This window comes from Meles meles, chromosome X (genome assembly GCF_922984935.1).
Source record: "Meles meles chromosome X, mMelMel3.1 paternal haplotype, whole genome shotgun sequence".
NCBI classification, from domain to species: Eukaryota; Metazoa; Chordata; class Mammalia; order Carnivora; family Mustelidae; genus Meles; species Meles meles.
In genome coordinates, this window is record NC_060087.1 from 65,250,443 (window position 1) to 65,273,488 (window position 23,046).

Here is a 23,046-nt window from a genome sequence, read left to right on the forward strand (position 1 = left end):
CATGGGAATACTGCAGCACCCTCAGGGCTGTGTACCCACTTGCCATGGACTCTAAAACTCCAGTCTTTGAGCCCTGCTGGTTGTAAAAATTCACAAAAATCAGCCCCTCTCATTTTCCCAGTGAATGGCTTTGAGGAAGTGTTTTCCTTGTACGATCTCCAGTGTGCTCTTCTCTCTCTCTCTCTCCTCTCTCACTGACCAGGGTTCCTTCCACTTTGCTTACTTCCCTGTTCTTCCATTTCCTTCCTTCTGTTCCTTCCACTGGCAGCCCTTTACTCCCTGAAATCACATCTCCACATGTCCTACCTTTCACAGTGTGGCCTCTTCTCTCTTTCCAGTTGTGCATTTTGTTCTGTCAGTCCTCATTGGTTTCTTTGGTATTCAGAATGATTTGACATTTATCTAGCTGTGTTTCAGGGATGCAGCAAGCTTAGGGTCCTCCTACCATTCTGCCAGTTTAGCTCCTCTCCTCAATTTATAATTTTTATTTTTTATCTTTTTAAACTTTTATTTATTTATTTGAGAGAGAGAGAGAGAGAGAAGGAGCAGGGGGAAGGGCAGAGGGAGAGGGAGAAGCAAACTTCCCACTGGGCAGGGAGCCTGACATGGGACTCATACCAGGAGGCTGGGATGTTCACCTGAGCAGAAGGCAGATGCCTAACCCACTGAGCCACCCAGGCACCCTTAATTTATAATTTTTAAACATATATTTCCTGTTTATTGGTACAATGGATTTCTTATTTTGTCAATTGTCTGATATGTATTTTTATATATATATTTGATATATATACTTGCATATGATGAAATTCACCCTATTGAAGTATATAATTTAATGGTTTTTAGTATATTCACAGATTTGTGCAGCCATTACTGCTAATTTCAGAAAATTTAATCACCCAGCAGAAGCTCCATGCATATATATTTCTGTAGTTTGTTTACATGGTGTTCTTTTACCACCACAATTTTAAAATTTCATATAATTAAATTTAAAACTCTTTTCCTTTATGGTTTCTGATTTTGCCTTATTCTTTAAAAGGCTTTCCCTACAGGATTTATAGTTGCTGTTGTTAATTAGTATTCATTTTTATATGTTTGTAGCATTTTATGTTTTCATTTTTTTAAAAGATTTTGTTTATTTATTTGACAGACAGAGATCACAAGTAGGCAGAGAGGGGAGGCAGGCAGAGAGAGGAGGAAGGAGGCTCCTCTCCGAGCAGAGAGCCCTATGTGGGGCTTGATCCCAGGACCCTAGGATTTTTACTCTATGATCATGACCTGGGCTGAAGGCAAAGGCCTAACCCATTGAGCCATCCAGGTGCCCCAGTTTTCATGTTTTTAAAAACAATATCTAAACCCAGTGTGGGGCCTGAATTCACGATCCCAAGATCAAGAGTTGTATTCTCTACTGACTGAGCCACCCAGGTGCCCCAGTACAAGTTTTTTTTTTTAATTTTTAAATTTTTTAACAATTGGCGAAGTGATTTATATATTACATTTAAACTATCAAAACAAACAAAAGATTTAATATATCCTGTGTAAAATAAGGCTATTTTAGCTTCAAAACATATGTAATATGGTAAGCAATAACACAGGAGATAATAAATTTGTGTCTGAACAGTCTCACCTAAGTATGCATTTCTCTTTTTTCCCCCAATATTTGGTGGAATCCTACAAGTGCAAAATGAGCTTTTATACCATCAAGATCATGATCGAGCCTTCATATCACACAGTCATGGTCATCAGTTATTCGTGCTTACTACTCTTACTGTCCCAGTTATGTTTGGCCAGGTTTTAGAGGACCCACTCACAGTATTGCATTTCTGTATAGAAAAAGCTACTGAGCATTCACCTTCATTTGATTGAATTGCTTTAAATCAATTAGTTACTGTTATATTTTCATAGTACACAGTGCTGACTGGAATTTGAAAATCTGGTATATTCAGGTACTGTTGTTAAAAACAGTCACAAAAAGGGGGAAATATTCTACATGGATGACTTGTTTAATAAACTACAATGAATATGTGAAACTATAAACAGTGATGTGGAATAATATGTAATGACATAGAAAGATGTCTATGATATAATGTTTAATGAAAAAGAAAGACACGGGATTCCTGGGTGGCTCAGTCGGTTAAGCAGCTGCCCTTGGCTTGGGTCATGGTCCCAGCATCCTGGGATTAATCAGGTCCCGCAACGGGCTCCTTGTTCTGCGGGGAGCCTGCTTCTCCCTCTACCTCTGCCTGCCACTCTGCCTCCTGTCCTCTCTCTATCTCTCTGACAAATAAATAAAATCTTTAAAAAAATAAAAGAAAGAAAGACACTATAGAGTACTTAGATACCAGAATACCTGACTGAGTATGATTAAAAAAAAAAAAAAAAAGAGTGGAGGGGCCCCAGAGTAGCTCTGTTGGTTAAGCTGCAGACTCTTGATTTTGGCTCAGGTCATGATCTGAGTGGTGGGATTCAGACCCACCCACTGGGCTCCCTCAGTAGGGAGTCTGCTTGAGAGTCTCCCTCTCTCTCCCTCTGCCCCTCTCTACACTCATGCTTGCTTACTCTCTCTCTCTAAAATAAATAAAAAAATCTTTAAAAAAAAGAAGAAGAAAGAGTAGACACAAATACATGGTCTAGAAATCTAATGGCTAATTTGAATGTATCCCCCAACTGTATTCCTGCCTGTGATTGAAAACCCAAATAATTGTAACTAAAATAAGATTTATTTCTCTCGTAAGAAGACGGTTGCTTAGACAATCCAGTCCTGGTGAGGAAGCATCATATAATTAGGGCCCACTCCATTTCTATCTTTACTTTTCATCATTATGATTTTTATCTTCAATGTAGTCTCATTTACCATATGGCTTCTGAAACTCCAGCCTTGTCCACATTTCAGATTACTGCATTGGAGAACATGTTTGAGTACTTTATCTTTCTTGGTCAAATAGATGCATAAACATTGGTTCCCACTGATTTCTTATGTGTCACATTTTCATCCCTCTTTTACTTCTAGAGTCCCCTTTCTGTGGTGACATGAAGGAACATCTATTAAAAGTTACCACCAGTAAAATACCACTGTGTTAATAGTGGCTGCTCTATCTACTTTGCCTCGGCAGTTCTTCCAGAGGCAGAATTTTCCTTAATTATTGACAGAAGGAGCTTCTTCAGGCAGTGGACATTTAGCTAGATTAATTTAGGGTTTGTAGTGGCTTGTTAGACTACCATAATATGATAGACATATTGGGTGGCTTAAACAACAAAAAATGGTTTCCTCACAGTTGGGAAGCCTAGAAGTTCAAGATCAAGGTGCCAACATGGTTGGTTTCTGGTAAGATCCCTCTTCTTGGCTTGTAGATGGATATCTTCTTGCTGTGTCCTCACATGGCCTTTTTCTCTATGTCTACAAGGTTTTTTTAATAACTAAAACTTTGAAAGACCTTTTAATGGCTGGTAGTCTTTTTTCCTTAGCTTTGTTGTGGTATGACTAACAAATAAAAATTGTATATATTTGAGGTATATAACATGATGTTTTGATATACATATACATTGTGAAGTGATTACCACAGAAAAGCTAATTAATACATCCATTGCCCCACATAGTTAACATTTTTGTTTTTGAGAAAAATTAAGATTTCTCTTAGTAGATTTCAAGTATACAATATTTTTTTTAAGATTTTACTTATTTATTTGACAGAGAGAAATCACAAGTAGGCAGAGAGGCAGGCAGAGAGAGAGAGGAGGAAGCAGGCTCCCTGCCAAACAGAGAGCCCGATGCGGGACTCAATCCCAGGACCCTGAGATCATGACCTGAGATGAAGGCAGAGGCTTAACCCACTGAGCCACCCAGGCACCCTCAAGTATACAATATTTTTAGCTATAGTCACCATGCTGTAAATCTCCAGATAGTCATTCTACATAACTGAAACTTTTACCTTTTTTAAAAAGTTTTTTTAAAGATTTTATTTATTTTTGAGAGAGAGAGAGAGAGAGAGAGAGCATGAGCAGCGGGGAGAAACAGAGGGAGAGGGAGAAACAGACTCCCCACTGAGCAGGAGCCAATTGAGCAGGGCTCAATCCCAGAACCCTGAGATCACAACCCAAGTCCAAGGCAGACGTTTAACTGGCTGAGCCACCCAGGTGTTCCATAAAGTTTTAATTTAAATTCCAGTTAGTTAATGTACAGTGTAATATTAGTTTCAGGTGTACAATATAGAGATTTAACACTTACATATAATACCCGGTGCTCATCACAAAAAGTGCCTTCCCTAAACTGGACAGCTATATGTAGAAGAATGAAACTCGACCATTCTCTTACACCGTACCCAAAGATAAACTCGAAATGGATAAAAGACCTCAATGTGAGACAGGAATCCATCAGAATCCTAGAGGAGAACATAGGCAGTAACCTCTTCGATATTAGCCACAGCAACTTCTTTCAAGATGTCTCCAAAGGCCAAGGAAACAAAAGCGAAAATGAACTTTTGGGACTTTATCAAGATCAAAAGCTTCTGCACAGCAAAGGAAACAGTCAACAAAACAAAAAGGCAACCCACGGAATGGGAGAAGATATTTGCAAATGACAGTACAGACAAAAGGTTGATATCCAAGATCTATAAAGAACTCCTCAAACTCAACACACACAAAACAGATAATCATATCAAAAAATGGGCAGAAGATATGAACAGACACTTCTCCAATGAAGACATACAAATGGCTATCAGACACATGAAAAAATGTTCATCATCACTAGCCATCAGGGAGATTCAAATTAAAACTACATTGAGATACCACCTGACACCAGTTAGAATGGCCAAAATTAGCAAGACAGGAAACAACATGTGTTGGAGAGGATGTGGAGAAAGGGGAACCCTCTTACACTGTTGGTGGGAATTCAAGTTAGTGCAGCCACTTTGGAGAACAGTGTGGAGATTCCTCAAGAAATTAAAAATAGAGCTTCCCTATGACCCTGCAATTGCACTGCTGGGTATTTACCCCAAAGATACAGAGGTAGTGAAAAGAAGGGCCATCTGTACCCCAATGTTTATTGCAGCAATGGCCACGGTCGCCAAACTGTGGAAAGAACCAAGATGCCCTTCAACGGATGAATGGATAAGGAAGATGTGGTCCATATATACCATGGAGTATTATGCCTCCATCAGAAAGGATGAATACCCAACTTTTGTAGCAACATGGATGGGATTGGAAGAGATTATGCTGAGTGAAATAAGTCAAGCAGAGAGAGTCACGTATCATATGGTTTCACTTATTTGTGGAGCATAACAAATCACGTGGAGGACATTGGGAGATGGAGAGGAGAAGGAAGTTGAGGGAAATTGGAAGGGGAGGTGAACCATGAGAGACTATGGACTCTAAAAAAGAACCTGAGGGTTTTGAAGGGGTCGGGGGTGGGAGGTTGGGGGAACCAGGTGGTGGGTAATAGGGAGGGCACGTATTGCATGGAGCACTGGGTGGTGTGCAAAAACAATAAATACTGTTACGCTGAAAAAAAAAGTGCCTTCCCTAATCCCTGTCACCTATTCCCCCACCCACTTTCCTTCTGGTAAACATTAGTTTGTTTTCTGCAGTTGAGTCTGTTTTTTTTTTTTTTTTCACTCTATGATCATTTGTTTCTTAAATTCCATCTCTGAGTGAAATAATTTTGTATTTATCTTTCTCTGACTTATTTTGCTTGGCATAATACTCTAGCTCCATCCATGTTATTGCAAATGGCAAGATTTCATTCTTTTTTATGGCTGAGTAATATTCCTGTGTGTGTGTGTGTGTGTGTGTGTGTGTGTGTGTTTGTGTGTGTACGCTATATCTTCTTTATCCATTTGTCAGTTGATGGGCATTTGGATGCATTCCATAATTTGGATATTGTTGAGAATGCTGCTGTAAACATTGGGGTGCATGTATCTTTTTGAATTAGTGTTTTTATATTCTTTGGGTAAATACCCAGTAGTGCGATTGCTGGATCATAGAGTAGTTCTGATTTTAAGTTTTTGAGAAATCTCCATACTGTTTTCCAGAGTGGCTTCATCAGTTTGCATTCCCATCAACAGTTTCTCCAGGTCCTCACCAATACCTATTGTTTCTTGTGTTAATTTTAGCCATTTTGACTTGTGTGAGGTGATATTTCATTGTGGTTTTGTTTCAATTTCCCTGATGATGAAATAGAAACATTGTACCCTTTGACCAACATTTCTTCATTTCCCCCACCCCCCTGGGCCCTGGTAATTACCCTTCTAGTCTCTACTTCTGAGTTCTACTTTTTTAGTTTCCACATATAGGAGAGATCATGCAGTTTTTGTCTTTCGGTGTCTGGCTTATTTCACTTAGCATAATGTCTACCAGGTTCATTCATTTATTTTCCTTTAAAAAATATTTTTTAAAAAATATTTTATTTATTTGAGAAAGCAGAGCAAGAGAGAGAGAACAAGTACATGGTAGGGGGAGGGGCAGAGGGAGAGGGAGAAGCAGACTCCCCACTAAGCAGGGAGCCAATGTGGGACTCGATCCCAGGACTCTGGGATCATGACCTGAGCGGAGGGCAGATTCTTTTTTTTTTATTTATTTATTTGACAGACAGAGATCTCAAGTAGTTGGAGAGGCAGGCAGAGAGAGAGAGAGGAGGAAGCAGGCTTCCCGCTGAGCAGAGAGCCCGATGTGGGGCTTGATCCCAGGACCCTGGGAGCATGACCCGAGCCGAAGGCAGAGGCTTAACCCACTGAGCCACCCAGGTGCCCCAGGAGGGCAGTTTCTTAACCAACTGCACCACTCAGGCATCCTTTAAAAATTCTTATAATAAAATAATTTAGTCCAACAAAGTGTATAGGAAACCCTATAACATAAGTATGTATCTATTACGCAGCCTAAGAAATTAAACAGTATATGTATAGTTGAACTTCCCCTTTGTGCTCAGTTTCAGCCCTTCCTCCTTCCCCAAACTCCTAAATATGGCATTTGTCATTTCCATGCACATTTTTATATTTTGACTAACATTACTACATATGCATGCATACAGAAACAATATATGCTATTGTTTTAAGTTCCTAGACTTTTGTATTCTTGTGAAATCTTTTTTTAAATTTTTTTAAAATTTATTTGAGATAGAGCAAGAGAGAGCATGAGTGGGGAGCAGGGGTAGAAGGAGAGGGAGAGGACTCCCTGCTGAGTGGGGAGCCCAACATGGGGCTTGATTCCAGGTCCTTGGGATGATGACCTGAGCCAAAGGCAGGTGTTAAACTGACTGAGCCACCCAGGTACTCTCTTGTGAAACTTTTCTTATTGCCTCAGCTATGTTAATTAGATTTATCTATGCTTTTGCTCATAGTTCTAGTTTCTCAACATCTGTCCTGTTGACATTTGGGGCTAGATAATTCTTTGTTGTGAGTGGGTTTCTTTTTTTAAAAATTTACTTATTTTTTTTCTTTTTTTTTCCATTTTATTTATTTTTTCAGCGTAACAGTATTCATTCTTTTTGCACAACACCCAGTGCTCCATGCAAAATGTGCCCTCCCCATTACCCACCACCTGTTCCCCCAACCTCCCACCCCTGACCCTTCAAAACCCTCAGGTTGTTTTTCAGAGTCCATAGTCTCTTATGGTTCGCCTCCGCTTCCAAATTTTTTTTTTTTAATAAACATATAATGTATTTTTATCCCCAGGGGTACAGGTCTGTGAATCGCCAGGTTTACACACTTCACAGCACTCACCATAGCACTTACCCTCCCCTTATTTTTGAGTGAGGGAGAGAGATAGAGATTTCATGTGCAAGCAGGGGGAGGGGCAGAGGGAGGGAGAAAGAATCTCAAGCATACTCCACCCTGTGTGCGGAGCCCCATGCAGGGCTCTATTTCACAATGCTGAGATCATTACCTGAGCATAAATCAAGTCAGATGCCCACCTGACTGAGCCACCCAGGCGCCCCTGTGAATGGATTTCTTGTCTATTAAGGATGTTGAGTGGTATCCCTGGCCTCTACTCACTAGATCCCAGTAGCAGCTCCCCCTAACGCCCCCTCGCCACCCAGTATAACCAAAAATGTCTCCAGACTTTGCAGGTGTCCTTTTGGTGGTAATCTCCCCTCCCCCCCCAGTGAGAACCGTTATTTTAGTTCATTAATTTTAACTACTGTATCATTCTCCACTACACACACACACACACACACACACACACACACACACACACACACTCCCCACCTCCACCACCACCTATTTGTCTATTTTCTGATTGATAGACATTTAGGTAATTGCCAGAGTTTTAACTATTAGGAACACTGTTGCAATGAGCATTCTTGTTCATGTTTTCTCTGCACATGTGTGAGACTTTGTGTATGGTGATATGCCTAGGAGTGAAAATGTTAAGTTCTAGTATATGCATATCTTCAGCTCTACCAGATAATGCCAAACAGGTTCCCTAATAGTTGTACTCATTTACACTCTTACCAGCTGAATAGGAAAGATCCTGTTGCTCTACATCCTTACTGACACATGATATTGCTAGATTTTGAAATTTTTATCTACCTGATGGCTGTAAATGATATTCATTGTGGCTTTAATTTGCATTTTCTTATTTACAGTTTATTAATCAGAAATGTTTCCAAAATTATGAAGACTAATTATTTCAGGGGGATTAAAAATAATATTTGAGCTTCTGTAATCAGCTTTAAGAAGTAGCTTTGAGGGGCACCTGGGTGGCTCAGTGGGTTGAAGCCTCTGCCTTTGGCTGGGGTCATGATCCGGGGAGCCTGCTTCCTCCTCTCTCTCTGCCTGCCTCTCTGCCTAGTTGTGATTTCTGTCAAATAAATAAAATATTAACAAAAAAGAAGTGGTTTTGAGCAGACTTCATATATACTCAATTCATTGAGTTTCTGTTTCTAAACCAGACATAATGGTTCAGTCATAATGCTGTTCTTCCTCTTAGGAAATATTATTACTAATGGTGATTACCATGTGTGTTTAGGGAGTGACTCCAAATACTTTAATAACCCTTATTTCCCTCACTGTTGTTGGTTGCTGTTGTTCTCGGAGTTACTGCATTCCTAATTGCTGCACGCCAGATTTGTTCTTTGATATTGTGATCTCCCAGAAGCCTACGCTTTACTATACCATATGAATTGTGTATGCTTTTACTGTTTTCTAAGTCATTTTGCTAAATACAATGGGAGGTTACAAAAGATGTTCCTGACTTTGTACCTATCCTTGAGACATTTTATTTTTTTTTAAGATTTTATTTATTTTATTTGAGAGATAGAGATCACAAGTAGGCAGAGAGGCAGGCAGAGAGAGAGAGAGGAGGAAGCAGGCTCCCTGCCGAGCAGAGAGCCCGATGTGGGGCTGGATCCCAGGATCGATCCCAGGATCTTGGGATCATGACCTGAGCCGAAGGCAGAGGCCTTAACCCACTGAGCCACCCAGGTGCCCCTCCTTGAGACATTTTAAAATTCAAAAGATGGACATTGCATTTGTTACAAAATCAGTTAGAGTTGTATATATAGGAGTAGCATGAGGGAGATGGAATTCTTCTGAGCTTTTGTGTGTAAAGGCCAGTTTAAGTAGTGTTTTGAAGAAAAAATTCAGGTGAATTATGAAGGTAGGAGTAAAAATATATTATTCATAGATGATTTAACATGCTTAAATTAGGAATTAGCCATAAATGTGGCTGTATTAATGTAATTTTCATTTGTGCTCAGAAATTCCTTCTTCCCCAATAAATACTTCCAGGTGAATTTTTTTTTTAAGATTTTATTTGTTTATTTGCCAGAGAGAGAGAGAGAGAGCGCATGCGCAATCAGAGGGAGCAGCAGGCAAAGCGAGAAGCAGGAGAGAGAAGCAGTCTCCCCGCTGAGAAGGGAGCCCAATATGGGGCTTGATCCCAGGACCCTGAGATCATGACCTAAACTGAAGGCAGATGCTTAACCAACTGAGCCACCCAGGCATCCCTATCCAGTTACTTTAAAAGTGCCTTTCTGCTTAGTCTCTCTCAGTTCCTCAGTAAGCCTGAGAGATGCTCCAGTACTTTGGTCTTCTGGGACATACCCCATAAGAAAACTATATTTTCGTTTTACGTTTCTAAATAATCAGACAAACTGGCTTTCATCTGCTGAATGTATTGTAGTACAAAAGTTTGTTACCGGTTCTGTTGTTTGAACTTGACATTTTCCAGTAGAATAATTCAGTTTTGGTAGTATGCCTTGATCAACCTTCAAAAGCCCTGTTTGTAGGAGAAGAATAAATGAAACAAAATGGGATTGGGGGGGAGACAAACCATAAGTGACTCTTAATCTCACGAAACAAACTGAGGGTTGCTGGGGGGAGGGGGGTTGGGAGAGGGGGGTGGGGTTATGGACATTGGGGTGGGTATGTGCTATGGTGAGTGCTGTGAAGTGTGTAAACCTGGCGATTCACAGACCTGTACCCCTGTGGATAAAAATACATTATATGTTTATAAAAAAATAAAAAAATTAAAAAAAAAAAAAAGCTCTGTTTGACCCATAACGTATCTGAGTTATACGGTACTAAGTCTGAGTGTTCTGTACTGGAGGCAGGCATCCATGTGCTACAAGAGGAAAGAGAGCGTCTCCTTTTTAAGATCGAGGGCTGGGGGCGCCTGGGTGGCTCAGTGGTTTAAGCCGCTGCCTTCGGCTCGGGTCATGATCTCAGGGTCCTGGGATCGAGTCCCGCATCGGGCTCTCTGCTCGGCGGGGAGCCTGCTTCCCTCTCACTCTCTCTGCCTGCCTCTCTGCCTACTTGTGATCTCTTTCTGTCAAATAAATAAATAAAAATCTTTAAAAAAAAAAAAAAAGATCGAGGGCTGACTGTGGACAACATTTTGATAGGATATGTTTATTTTAGACGTTACTCTATTTTCCTTTTTATACCCATTACTGCTAAGAAGAATGACCCTCTCCCTAGTCCCTGATGCCTTTATGTTGGCCTTCAGTACCTCACCTTTGGACTTTTCACCAGCCTATGAGTTCTCTTCATCTGAGGTATCATTTGTTCATAATTACCTATCTTTCCTGTCCTATCTGACCTTCACAGGTATTAGGAGGTATAATTCTAGCTATAAGTCCCTTAAACTAGCAAAGTGGAGCTTGTATTTTAAAAAGAGAATATAGTGTCTCTTAAGGCAAGTGACCCGGATTCTTCAAAACTCATTTCATGGGGGAAAAGAGATAGGGGAGGGGCTGTTTTAGATTAAATGAGACTAAAAGAAACACAACCAAATTCAGTGTGAACTTTGTCTGGATCCTGATTTGGGAAAAATAAAAGCTGTAAAAGATGTTCTTGGGACATTTGGGAAAATTTATTAGCACCATGCTCTAACCAATTGAGCTAACCGGCCTCTTGGGAAAAGTTAAATAGAGAATTTGTATTAGATGACATATAATCATTAATTCTCTTAGCTTTGATAGTAATAGTGTGGTTATATAGGAGTTCTTATTCTTTGAAAATGCATGCTGGAGTATTATGATTTCTAAAACTTACATTCAAATGTTTTAGAAGAAAGCAAGTCAAATATAGCAAAATGTTAACCATTATTGAATTCATGCAGAGGATATACAGATAGATGTTCATTGTACTATTACAGCTTTTATGTGTGGTTGAAATAAAAGTTTAATAAAGTTTAATAAAAGTTTAATAAAAGTTCAGGGAAAAAGGGAATATATGTATTAATATAATTTCTAAATCTTGAATATTCACGATAGGGAATTCAGGCATATGGAGCATTTTTTTTTTATCTGCAGTAGCTAGTTCTAGTTCCTCTAAACTAATTCAGATCTACTTCTTCCCTTATTTCACTTATCATTCATTCAAAATTCAGATTTTGTCCTATTGGCAGCAGCTGCTCTGGCTAGAGGAAGGAAGATAGAGTTTCATAAGGCAGTGACAACTTATTTTTACATGTAGATTGTAAATCATAGATTATCAGAATGTAAACATCTTTGGCAGTGTGCTTCATTAGAGATCATGATTTTTTTTGACCTTGAATAAAGGCTGCTTCATGTCATTAAAGACAAAAATCAGAAAAAATGTATTTCTGTACATTGAATAACTATTGTAAGTCTCTTTAAAAATAGGTAATTTTTTACTTAATAATTTAATACTGGTTTAAGAAGTAGTAGTGGACATACCTGAATTGTTAACTATCACATTTGTAATAGCTTTAGCTGTAACTTTAAAAGCAAAAAACATGGGGGTGCCTGGCTGGCTCAGTCAGTAGAACATGTGACTCTTGACTTCAGGTTCTTGAGTTTGAGCCCCACGTTGGGTGTAGAGATTACAAAAATAAAAGAAATAAGCTTACAAAAAATAAAAGTAAGTAACTCAAGGCTTCCAGTTATGGAATGAATAAGTATTAGTGGATAAAAGTTATAGGGAATACATTCAGTGGTATTGTAATATTGTTGTATGGTGACAAATTGTAGCTGCACTTGTGGTAAGCATAGCATAATGTATAGACCTGTTAAATCACTATGTCATATACCTGAAACTAATGTAACATTGTGTGTTGATTATACTTCAGTAAAAATAAATATAAAACATAAAGTAAATAATGCAAATAGGCTAATAATTATGAATCAATTTCACATAAAGTCACACTATAAATTATAACTATTCCATAATGAATGCAAATTGAATAAAATTAAGACAGAATGGTGGGCCTAGTGATGAATTTTTCTTTGAGCTTTTCTTTAAAAAAATTATTTATTTATTTTTAGAGAGAAAGAGCGTGCACTTGCAAGTGAGGGGAGGGGGAGATGGAGACGGAGGGGAAGAAAGAAAATCTCCAATAGGCTCCCCGCTGAGCAGGGCTTTATCTTATGACCCTGAGATCATGACCTGAGCAGAAATCAAGAGTTAGATGCTTTTTTTAAAAAAAAGATTTTATCTCTATTATTTATTTGACAGAGAAGTAGAGCCAGAGAACACAAGCAGAGGGAATGGCAGAGGGAGAGGGATAAGCAGGCTCCATACTGAGCAGGGAGCCTGATGTGGGGCTCGATCGCAGGCCCCTGGGATCATGACCTGACCCAAAGGCAGATGCTTAACTATCTGAGCCACCCAGACCCCCTAAGAGTCCGATGCTTAGCCAACTGAGACACCTAGGTACCACTCTTTCAGCCTTTCTATGTTTTTACATTTTAAAAATGAATGTGTAGAAAATAGTATGAAGGTGCCTCAAAAACTAAAAATAGAACTACCATATTCAGCATTTCCACTTCTGGATATTTATCCAAAAGACATGAAATCACTGTGTCAAAGATATCTGTACCCCATATTCATTGCTTCATTATTTACAGTAGCTAAGGTATGGAAAAAACCTAAGTGTCCCTCAATGGGTGAGTGGATAAAGTAAATGTGGTGTATATATACATAACATTATTCAGCCATTAAGGAAGTTCTGGGGGTGCCTGGGTAGCTCAGTGGGTTAAAGCCTCTGCCTTCATCTCAGGACATGATCCCAGGGTCCTAGGATTGAGCCCCACATCAGGCTCTCTGCCTGGCGGGGAGCCAGCTTTCTCCTCTCTCTCTGCCTGCCTCTCTGCCTACTTGTGATCTCTCTCTGTCAAATAAATAAATAAAATCTTTAAAAAAAAAAGGAAATTCTGTCACTTGCAACAATATGGATTGAAGGCATTATGCTAAGCCAGAGGAAGGCAAATACTATATGAGCTCACTTACATGTGGAATCTGAAAAAAAACCAAACTCATAGATAAAGAGAACAGATTGGTAGGTTGCCAGATGTGGGTGTTGGAGATGGATGAAATGGGTGAAGGTGGCCAAAAGGTATAAACTTTAAGTTCTGGGGATATAATATACAATATGGTGACTATTGTTAACAGTACTGCATTGTATATTTGAAAGCTGCTAAGAGAGTAGACTGTAAAGGTTTCTACCATAAGAAAAAAATTTAACTTCATGGTAATTGATGTTAAACTTATGGTGGTAATCATTTCACAATGTATACATATATGAAATCATTTTGTTGTACACCTAAAACTAATATAATGCTATATATAAGTTATATCTCAATTAAAAATGACTAGAAGCAACAAAAACGAAATACATTGGACTTCATCAAAATTAAACACTTTTGGGCACCAAAGGACTCTATCAAGATGGTGGAAAGATAACCCACAGAATAGGGGAAAATATTTGGAAGTCATATATGTGATTAGAGATTAATATCCAGAATATATAAATAAATCCTGTAACTCAACAAAAAACTCAAAAGCCCAATTAAAAAATGGGTAAAGGGAAAAAAAGGAGTGCCTGGGTAGCTCAGTTGCTTAAGTGTCTGCCTTCATCTAGTCATGATCCTGGGGTCCTAGGATCGAGACCCATGTGGGGTTCCCTGCTGAGCAGAGAGCCCACTTCTCCCTCTCTGCTGCTCCCCCTCCCTCTGCTGCTCCCTCTGCTTGTGCTCTCTCTCTCTCTGTCTCTCAAATAAATAAAATCTTTTAAAAAATGGATAAAGGGCTCACATAGACATTTCTCCAGAAAAGATATAAAAATGGCCAGTAAGCACATGAAAAGATGTTCAAAATCACTAGTAATCAGGGACATGCAAATCAAAATCACAGTGAGATACCACTTAACATTTACTAGAATGGCTAAAATAAAAAAAAAAATCAGATAATAAGTGTTAGTGAGGAGGTGGAGATATTGGAACCCTCATATGCTGCTAGTAGGAATGTAAAATGGCACAGCTCCTTTGGAAAACTGTGGCATTTCCTCAGTTAAAACATAGAGTTCTCGGGCCTAATAGTTCCACTCAAGTATTACCCAAGAAAAATGAAAACACAGAAATTTGTACATAAATATTTATAGGAGCCTTATTCTTAGTAGCCAGAAGATGGGGGCAACCTAAATGTCGACTGATGAATAGATAAACAAAATATAGTATATCCATACCATGGAATATAATTCAGCCATTAAAAGGAATGAAGCCCTGACACATTCTACAACATGGATGAACCTTGAAAACATTATGCTAAGTGAAAGAAGCCAATCACATAAGACCGCATATTATATGTGATTTCATTCATACGAAATGTCCAAAAGAGAAAAATCTATACAGACACAGAGATTAATGGTTGCCTGGCAGTCGGGGTGGGGGCCTTAGGAAGTGGGAGGGTGATAGCTAAAGGGTATCAGGCTTCTTTTTGAGGTGAGAGAAATGTTCTAAAATTGACTGTGGTAATGGTGGCACATACCTGTGAATGTAATGCCTATTGAATTTTACACCTTAAATGTGTGAATTACATGCGAACTGTATTTCAGTAAAGCTGTGTAAAAAATGGTGCTGGGGGGCACCTGGGTGGCTCAGTGGGTTAAGCCACTGCCTTCAGCTCGGGTCATGATCTCAGGGTCCTGGGATTGAGTCCCGCATAGGGCTCTCTGCTCAGCGGGGAGCCTGCTCCCCCCCCCCCCCGCCTGCCTCTCCATCTACTTGTGATCTCTCTCTGTCAAATAAATAAATAAAATCTTTAAAAAAATGGTGCTGGGAGAAGCTGACATCCAATGTAAAAGAATGTCACTTGGATCCCTGCTGCACACCATGTACAACAATTAACTCAAATGGATTTAAAGACCTAAATGTAAGAGTGAAACTACCAAACTCTTAGAACATAGAAGTAAATATTCATGGCTTTCAGTGTTGCAGTGGTTTCTTATACATAGGACATCAAAAGCACAAACAACAAAAGAAAAATTGATAAATTTGGTTTCATAAAAATTAAGTCCTTTTTTTGTTTCAAAGGATGCCATCAAGAAAGTGAAAAAAATGAAGTACAGATTGTTAAACCTTAAAAATGTTATGCTAAGTGAAAGAATTTTAGACACAAAGGCCACATATTGAATGAATCCATTTTTATGAAATTACCAGGATGGACAAATCCATAGAGTTAGGAAGTGGATTGATTTTTGCCAGTAGATGTAAGGGGACTGAGGAGTGACTGCTGATGATGGGTATGGAGTTTCTTTTGGGGGTAATGAAAATATTCTGCAGTTACATAATCATGATGGTTGCATATCCTTGTGAATATTACTAAAAGACACTGAACTCTTTGTCTTAGGGTGAATTTTACAGTGTGTGAATTATATCTCAAAGAAGAATTTATATAATGAAAAATATGTGCTAAAAACCAATTAACATTTGAAAACAATTTATCCCCAAGGAAATTCTGTGGTTTTAGATATTTGGAAATTATATTTGTGGTCCAGTTGTTCAAAGCTCCAGTGAAATCAAAGTAAGAAGAATCTACTTATTTGCTTTGTTAGAAGCAGAGGATGAGATTCAGCAGCAATTTCTGTTTGTTTCTCTGAGCTTAGCAAAACTGAGATGATGTAGTAATTAATTTTACTCCACATGGAATAAATTTATTGCAAAGAAATGTTTTAGTAATTGTTTTTTGTAAATTTATTTTGAATTGGTTTTGTATTTACATAATTCAAAATGTAGAAGCATTACTTACCTCTGTGGAGGTAACTAATGTTACTGATGATTTGTGAGTCCTTTTAGAGATATTTTTACATAGTGTTTTGATTTTTTAAAAAAATTTCCCTCCTGCAGTTTAGCATTTTTCAAAGAAATGACTTTTAGGGCAAAACAGAGTCAATGTAAATCTTGGTATTTGTAAACCCCCTTTTGAGTTCTGTAGTTGGCCATTGTTAATTTTGACAAAAAAGTCTAAGAGAAACACTTTGCTGTCTCTAATTTTTGATTATGGCCGCACTATAGGATCTTTATCCAAGGGCATGGAGACCCCCTAATGAATACTGGATTAATTTTATTGGACTCAAGAGTTGTATTTTTATTTGTACTTCAATTTTCAGTAATAGCATCTTCATAATAACTGGTTACTTCCTGCTCATCATTGGTTACTTTACTTCAGTATTTCTCTTCTCCCTCTTATACAAAACGGTACTTTCTACATAATTTGTGATCTTTGCAAAAAGATTTTTTTTTTGCAAATCTATACAATTTGCAAATTCTTTACATTGAGCTAATATTCTTCCAAATGAAAATTTTCCAAATGTCCACATAGTTAAACATCTTCTAATTAACACCCCTTAGTTTACCTAAACTGGAGTTATCTGTAGTGCTCTAAAAGAGGCCCTCATATCTGCACTGGGAAGACTCTTTTTTTTCCTGAATAATTTCTTTTTATTTTTAAGATTTTATTTATTTATTTGACAGACAGAGATCACAAGTAGGCAGAGAGGCAAGCAGACAGAGAGGAAGGGAAGCAGGCTCCCTGCTGAGCAGAGAGCCCGATGCAGGGTTCGATCCCAAGACCCTGGGATCATGACCTGAGCTGAAGGCAGAGGCTTTAACCCACTGAACCACCCAGGCGCCCCCTGAATTAATTTCTTAAGCCTGAATCTAGTGCTGCTTTTATCATAATCATTTCACTTTACCCTTTAAACAAAAGAGTTTTATAGAAATATGTTCTTCTTTTCTTGTAATTTTCATTTATCTTCCTTCCTGTCTAGTGGTTTGGTTTAATTTTCTTTATTCTCTTTCTTCTTCTACTGTTTTGGAAGCTTCATATTCTATTTCTAGTCTTCTACTGGTTACCTTTAAATTTTTAACATGTATTCTTTTTTTTTAAATTAAATTAAATTTGTGTGTGTGTGTGTTCCAAAATTCATTGTTGCATATGCAACACACCCAGTGCTCCATCATGCAATATGTGCCCTCCTTAATACCCACCACCAGGCTCACCCAACCCCCACCCCTCTCCCCTCCCAAACCCTCAGTTTCAGTTTGTTTCTCAGAGTCCACAGTAGAGACTCTCATGGTTTGTCTCCCCCTCTGATTTCCCCCAACTCACTTCTCCTCTCCATCTCCCAGTGTCCTCCGTGTTATTCCTTATGCTCCGCAAGTAAGGGAAACCATAATTGACTCTCTCTGCTTGACTTATTTCACTCAAAATCTGAGGTTTATCTCTTTGTACATTCCAAATAAGAGCAGGATTCTCAGAATGCCTCAGCTATAAACTCCTTTCCCTATTATCGTTTTCTATTAGTTCAGGTCTACTGTGTGTGTTTGAAAAGATAATACATCCTGTGTTACAAAATTTAAAAGATACAGAAAAGACTAGATCTTAATTTTTACCACAGAAAAAAATGACAAGTGATGGATAGGGGTGTTAGCTAATGGTGGTAATCCTATTACTACACATACACACACACACACACACACACACACACACACATGCATGCACATATCAAACCAACACATTGTACACCTTAAACTTATACCATGTTATGTCAATTATATCTCAACTTTAAAAAGAGGTATAAAAGGTTATATACTAAACATTCCTTTTTCCACCTTTATCCCCAAACCACTTAGTTCCTCTCACCATAGGAAAACACTGTTTCCATGGGATATATTAGGTTGAGCTATATGAAAATGGCAGTATTTGACTATTTTGATATGCAACAATGGCAATTTCATGTGATTCAAATTAGTTATCAGTGGGGACAAAAGATTCTTGCCTTCATACAATTTTCATTCCAGTGGTACATGTATTAGTTAATTATTGCAGTGTAAGAAATTACCTAAAAATTCAGTGGCTTGAAACAGCAAACATTTATTGTCTTGGAATTTTTGTGAGTCATAAAATTTGGGAGTGGTTTTGCTGGGTGGTTCTGGTTCAGGGTGTTTCATGAGATTGTAGTCAGTATGTTGACTGAAGTCTCAGGCATCTAAAGGCTTAATTAAGTCTGAAGTACCAGCTTCTAAGATGGTTCACTCACAGGACTATTGGCAGGAGGCCTCAATTTCTTGCCACATGAACCACTCCCTAAGGTTGCTTGAGTGTCCTTATGATATGGTAGATGGCTTCCCCCAGCTTGGGCCATTCAACAGAAAAGACAAGGAGGAATCCACAGTGACTTTTACCCCTCTCCCATAGTGCCTGCCTTTTATGATTCAGTCTTGGGAGTTACACCTTGTCTATTCCACCATATTCTGTTCGGAAGCAAGTCATTGAGCACAGGTCACACTCAAGGGAAAGGAGTTAAATTCCACCTCATTTTTCTTTTTTTGAACATTTATTTTTTGGTAGAGAGAAAGTGAGCAAGTGAGAGAGAGAGAGAGAGAACACAAGCAGAGGGAGAGGGAGAAGCAGACTCCCTGCTGAGCAGCGAGCCTGATGTAGGGCTCGATCCCAGGACCTGAGCCTAAGGCAGATGCTTAACTGACTGAGCCACCCAGGCGCCACAAATTCCACCTTTTGAAAGAAGGAGTAACAAAGAATTTGTGAGCACATTTTGAAACCACCACAGGAAAGCAGATAATGAGCAATGAACACAGTAAGTAAATTAGGGAGTATATTAGAAGATAAGTTCTATGAAAAAAAGACAAAATAGAGCAGATATAAGGGGAATCAGAATGGGTATGTATGGAAGGGATGTGGATTGCAATTTTAAGCAGGGTGGTCTGTGTAAAACTCATTATGGGGATTAGATTTGAGTAAAGGCTTGAAAGAGATGAAGTTCGCTAAGCAGGTATCTGGAAGAAGGAGGTCTATTCCAAGGGAATAGCTAAAGCAGTGGTCCTGAGATGAGAGTGAAATGAGATGAGAGAAAAGAATGCTGACCATATTTTATTTGTAGAATAATTTCAGTTGAGAATTTGGGGGGAAAGTTGAGGAAGGATTATTTCCATGGCTGAAATTAGTGAGTTCATTGTTTCTAATAGGAATGTAAAGAAGAAATCAAGATGGATCGAAATATGGGTGTGGATTCTGTCAACATCTCTGTTGAGGGGATGACATGTAGTTCCTGTGTTTGGACCATTGAGCAGCGGATTGGAAAACTGAATGGTGTACATCATATTAAAGTAAGTTAGTCTTTGGAAATAAGTAAAGTCAAATGTTGACTGGAATTCTATAAAATTACTTTAAACACTGAGAAGCAGATATACTGACACATTTGGCAATAAAGACTGATAAGGTTAATATATTTTTCTTTGCCCCTTTAACTTTTCTTTTTATAAAAAAATAAAAAATTATAGTTTTAACTTAAAAACATCTGAAGATGCCTTGACATTACCATGGTTGTATGTTTATAGATTTATGTTTTATAAGTATAAATAAATTTATATTACTCTTAATTTCATACTAAAATAAAATATATGTTTTCAGAGAAAGGGTGCTGGGCTTTCTTCTCTTATATAGCATGACAATTATTATGTGAAATAATAATGTAATCTTCCTTAAGCACATGCATACAAGGTGTAATAGTAATTTTCTAAGCTTTTTCACTACAATTTTTTAAACGTTTCTGGTTAAATATATATGATATATATTTAAGTAATGTGTACATTCAATATGGGACTTGAACTCACAACCTTGAGATCAAGAATCACATGCTCTACCAACTGAGCCATTCAAGCACCCTTTTCACTTCAATTTTTAAAAAAATGTTTATTTATTTCCTTTAGAGAGAGAATGGGGCTGGTGAGGGGCTGGGGTGGGGAGTCAGAGAGAGAAACTTAGGCACACTCCACACTGAACACAGAACCCCATGCAGGGCTCAATTTCATGATCATGAGATCATGACCTGAACCAAAACCAAGAGTTGGATGCTTAACCTACTGTGCCACCCAGATGCCCCTTCATTTCAATTATCAATTGCAAAAATAAAATTGACTTTTTTCAGACCACCTTAACACATTCCTGCTGTAATTCATCTCAGAATGTTGATGAAAAGAGTGGCTTATAAATATATTCTAATTTGTCTATAATGAACCTTAATTATTAATATAACTATTATAAATAAATAATTTAAATGGCTTTGTTTCACACCTTCTAACTGTAAGAACCAAAAGTCCCAAAGTCAATACAACACTACCCTACAGGGAATATAGTGATGCCACCTCGCCTACTGTCTTATAAAAATTTTTTGAATGTTTCCCGTGTTCATTTTTTGGCATAGACATGTTAAAGCTACAAAGGGTCTTACATATGACTTCAATAGTCTAATCTCCTCATTTTACAGATTACCAAATGGAAGCTTAGATTAATGAAGTGACTTGTGACACAGCTACCTATTACCAAGGCAAAACTAGAACTGAAGTTGCATGATTCCTGGGCCAGTGTATTTTCTGGTCATATAGTGTCTACAGATGCAATTTAATTTGCATATGGTTCTCAAACTTGTCGTCTCCCAATTATTCTCTCACGTAAATTCTGAAAAAATTAATCATCATAAAGGTGCCTTTTACCACCAAAGTGATGGATTAGCTTTGTGCGGCTAGTTTATATAAATTCTTCTCAGAGTAATTCTAGTATTTTCAGTATGAAAAACCTTGAATTATGTTTGGTTATTACTTTTTAAAACTTTTTATTTTCATGTTGTTAAAAATGTCTTTGATTAAGGGTGCCTGGGTGGCTCAGTGGGTTAAGCCTCTGTCTTTGGCTCAGTTCATGGTCTCAGGGTCCTAGGATCGAGGCCCACATTGGGCGCTCTGCTCAGCAGGGAGCCTGCTCCCCCACCCCCCGCCTCTCTCTCTGCCTACTTGTGAAGTAAATAAAATCTTTAAAAAATGTCTTTGATTTTAAAACCTTTGGAGTAAAAAAAAGTTTTAGTTAATCTTTACTCTGTAATCCAGCTTTCTCAATCTCCACATTATTGACATTTTGGGATAGGTAATTCTTTATTGTGTGAGGGCTGCTCTGTGCTTTGTAAGATGTTCAGCAGTACCCCTGGGCTCTACCCACTGGATGCCAATAGACTTTTTTTGTACTTGTGACAACCAAAAGTGTCTCCAGGTATTGCCAAATGTCCTCTGTGGGCAGAAATGCTCTCAGTTGAGATTCACTGCTGTAGTCCCTTCCCAGAGAACCTAGTATATATACTTTGGCTTTTCAATTAGTATTTGATGATGGTGAACTGATTTATTGAATAGGCTCATATGCCCCTTTCTCTTCATATTAGTGTGCTCGCTCACGCACTCGCTCTCTCTCTCTCTCTCTCTCTCTCTATAGATATATATATATTTTTTTTTTTGCCAGTGACAGGTAATGAGAAGTGGTTCTCAAACCACAACTTGAGAATCACCTGAGGACTTTCCAAAACATAAATTTCTGGGTCCTACCCTCAGAGTTTCTGTTTTAGTAGGGCTGATGGGGCCTGAGAGTTTGCATTTCTAATAAATGCCCAATTAACTCTAATGGTGCTGGCCCTGGGGTCACGGTTTAAGAACTATTATATTGCATGAGATATTCTTACACTAAAAATTGTTATTGAGGTGAAATTTAAATTTAAGTTGATGTCTTGTGTTTTTTAATTAATTTTTTAAAATTTATGGTTTTTTAAAAGATTTTATTTATTTATTTGACAGAGATCACAAGCAGGCAGAGAGGCAGGCGGGGGGGGGGGGGGGGGGGGAAGCAGGCTCCCTGCCGAGCAGAGAGCCCAACACGGGGCTCAATCCCAGAACCCTGGGATCATAACCAGAGCTGAAGGCAGATGCTTGAGCCACCCAGGCACCCCTAAACTGATGTTTTATTTTTTTTTAAGTTAACTCTGTGCTCAATGTCGGGCTTGAACTCATGACCTCAAGATCAAGAGCTTCATGCTCTAACAGCTGAGCCAGCCAGGTGCCCCTGGGTATCTTGTATTTTTATTTGCTAAATCTGGTAACCCTCCTTTGAAATCATCCTTCCTCCTTACTTTTAGCCCCTCATAACAACTGCTTTATTTTTTGTCCCTACAGATTTTAGTTTTTAGTTTTTTAAAAAGATTTTATTTATTTATTTATTTGTCAGAGAGAGAGAGAGAGAGAGAGATAGAGCACAAGCAGGGGGAGCAACAGGCAGAGACAGAAGGAGAAGCAGGCTCTGCACTGAGCAAGGAGCCTGATGTGAGACTTTATCCCAGGACCCTGGGATCATGACTTGAACCAAAGGCTGATGCTTAACAGACTGAACCACCCAGGCATCCCTAAATTTTACTTTTTTAAAACTGCCATATATAGAATCATACAGTCTTTTGTGTCTAGCTTCCTTCACTTAGCATTAT

General features: G+C 38.4%; 1 protein-coding gene across 4 annotated transcripts in view; it reads left to right on the plus strand.

Annotated features, from left to right (window-relative positions):
* ATP7A (ATPase copper transporting alpha) overlaps window positions 1-23,046 on the plus strand; it is a 174,799-nt gene that overhangs the window by 45,060 nt on the left and 106,693 nt on the right. The window contains exon 2 of one of the 4 annotated variants that reach the window (XM_045995381.1): window positions 19,721-19,861. The exons of 1 other annotated variant lie outside the window; for it this stretch is intronic. In XM_045995381.1, coding sequence (XP_045851337.1) covers window positions 19,742-19,861 — 120 coding nt within the window. In that variant the 5' untranslated portion in view covers window positions 19,721-19,741. Of the gene's footprint in view, window positions 1-19,720; window positions 19,862-23,046 lie in introns of those variants that run through there. 2 more of the 4 variants (XM_045995384.1, XM_045995382.1) reach the window with 2 other exon arrangements.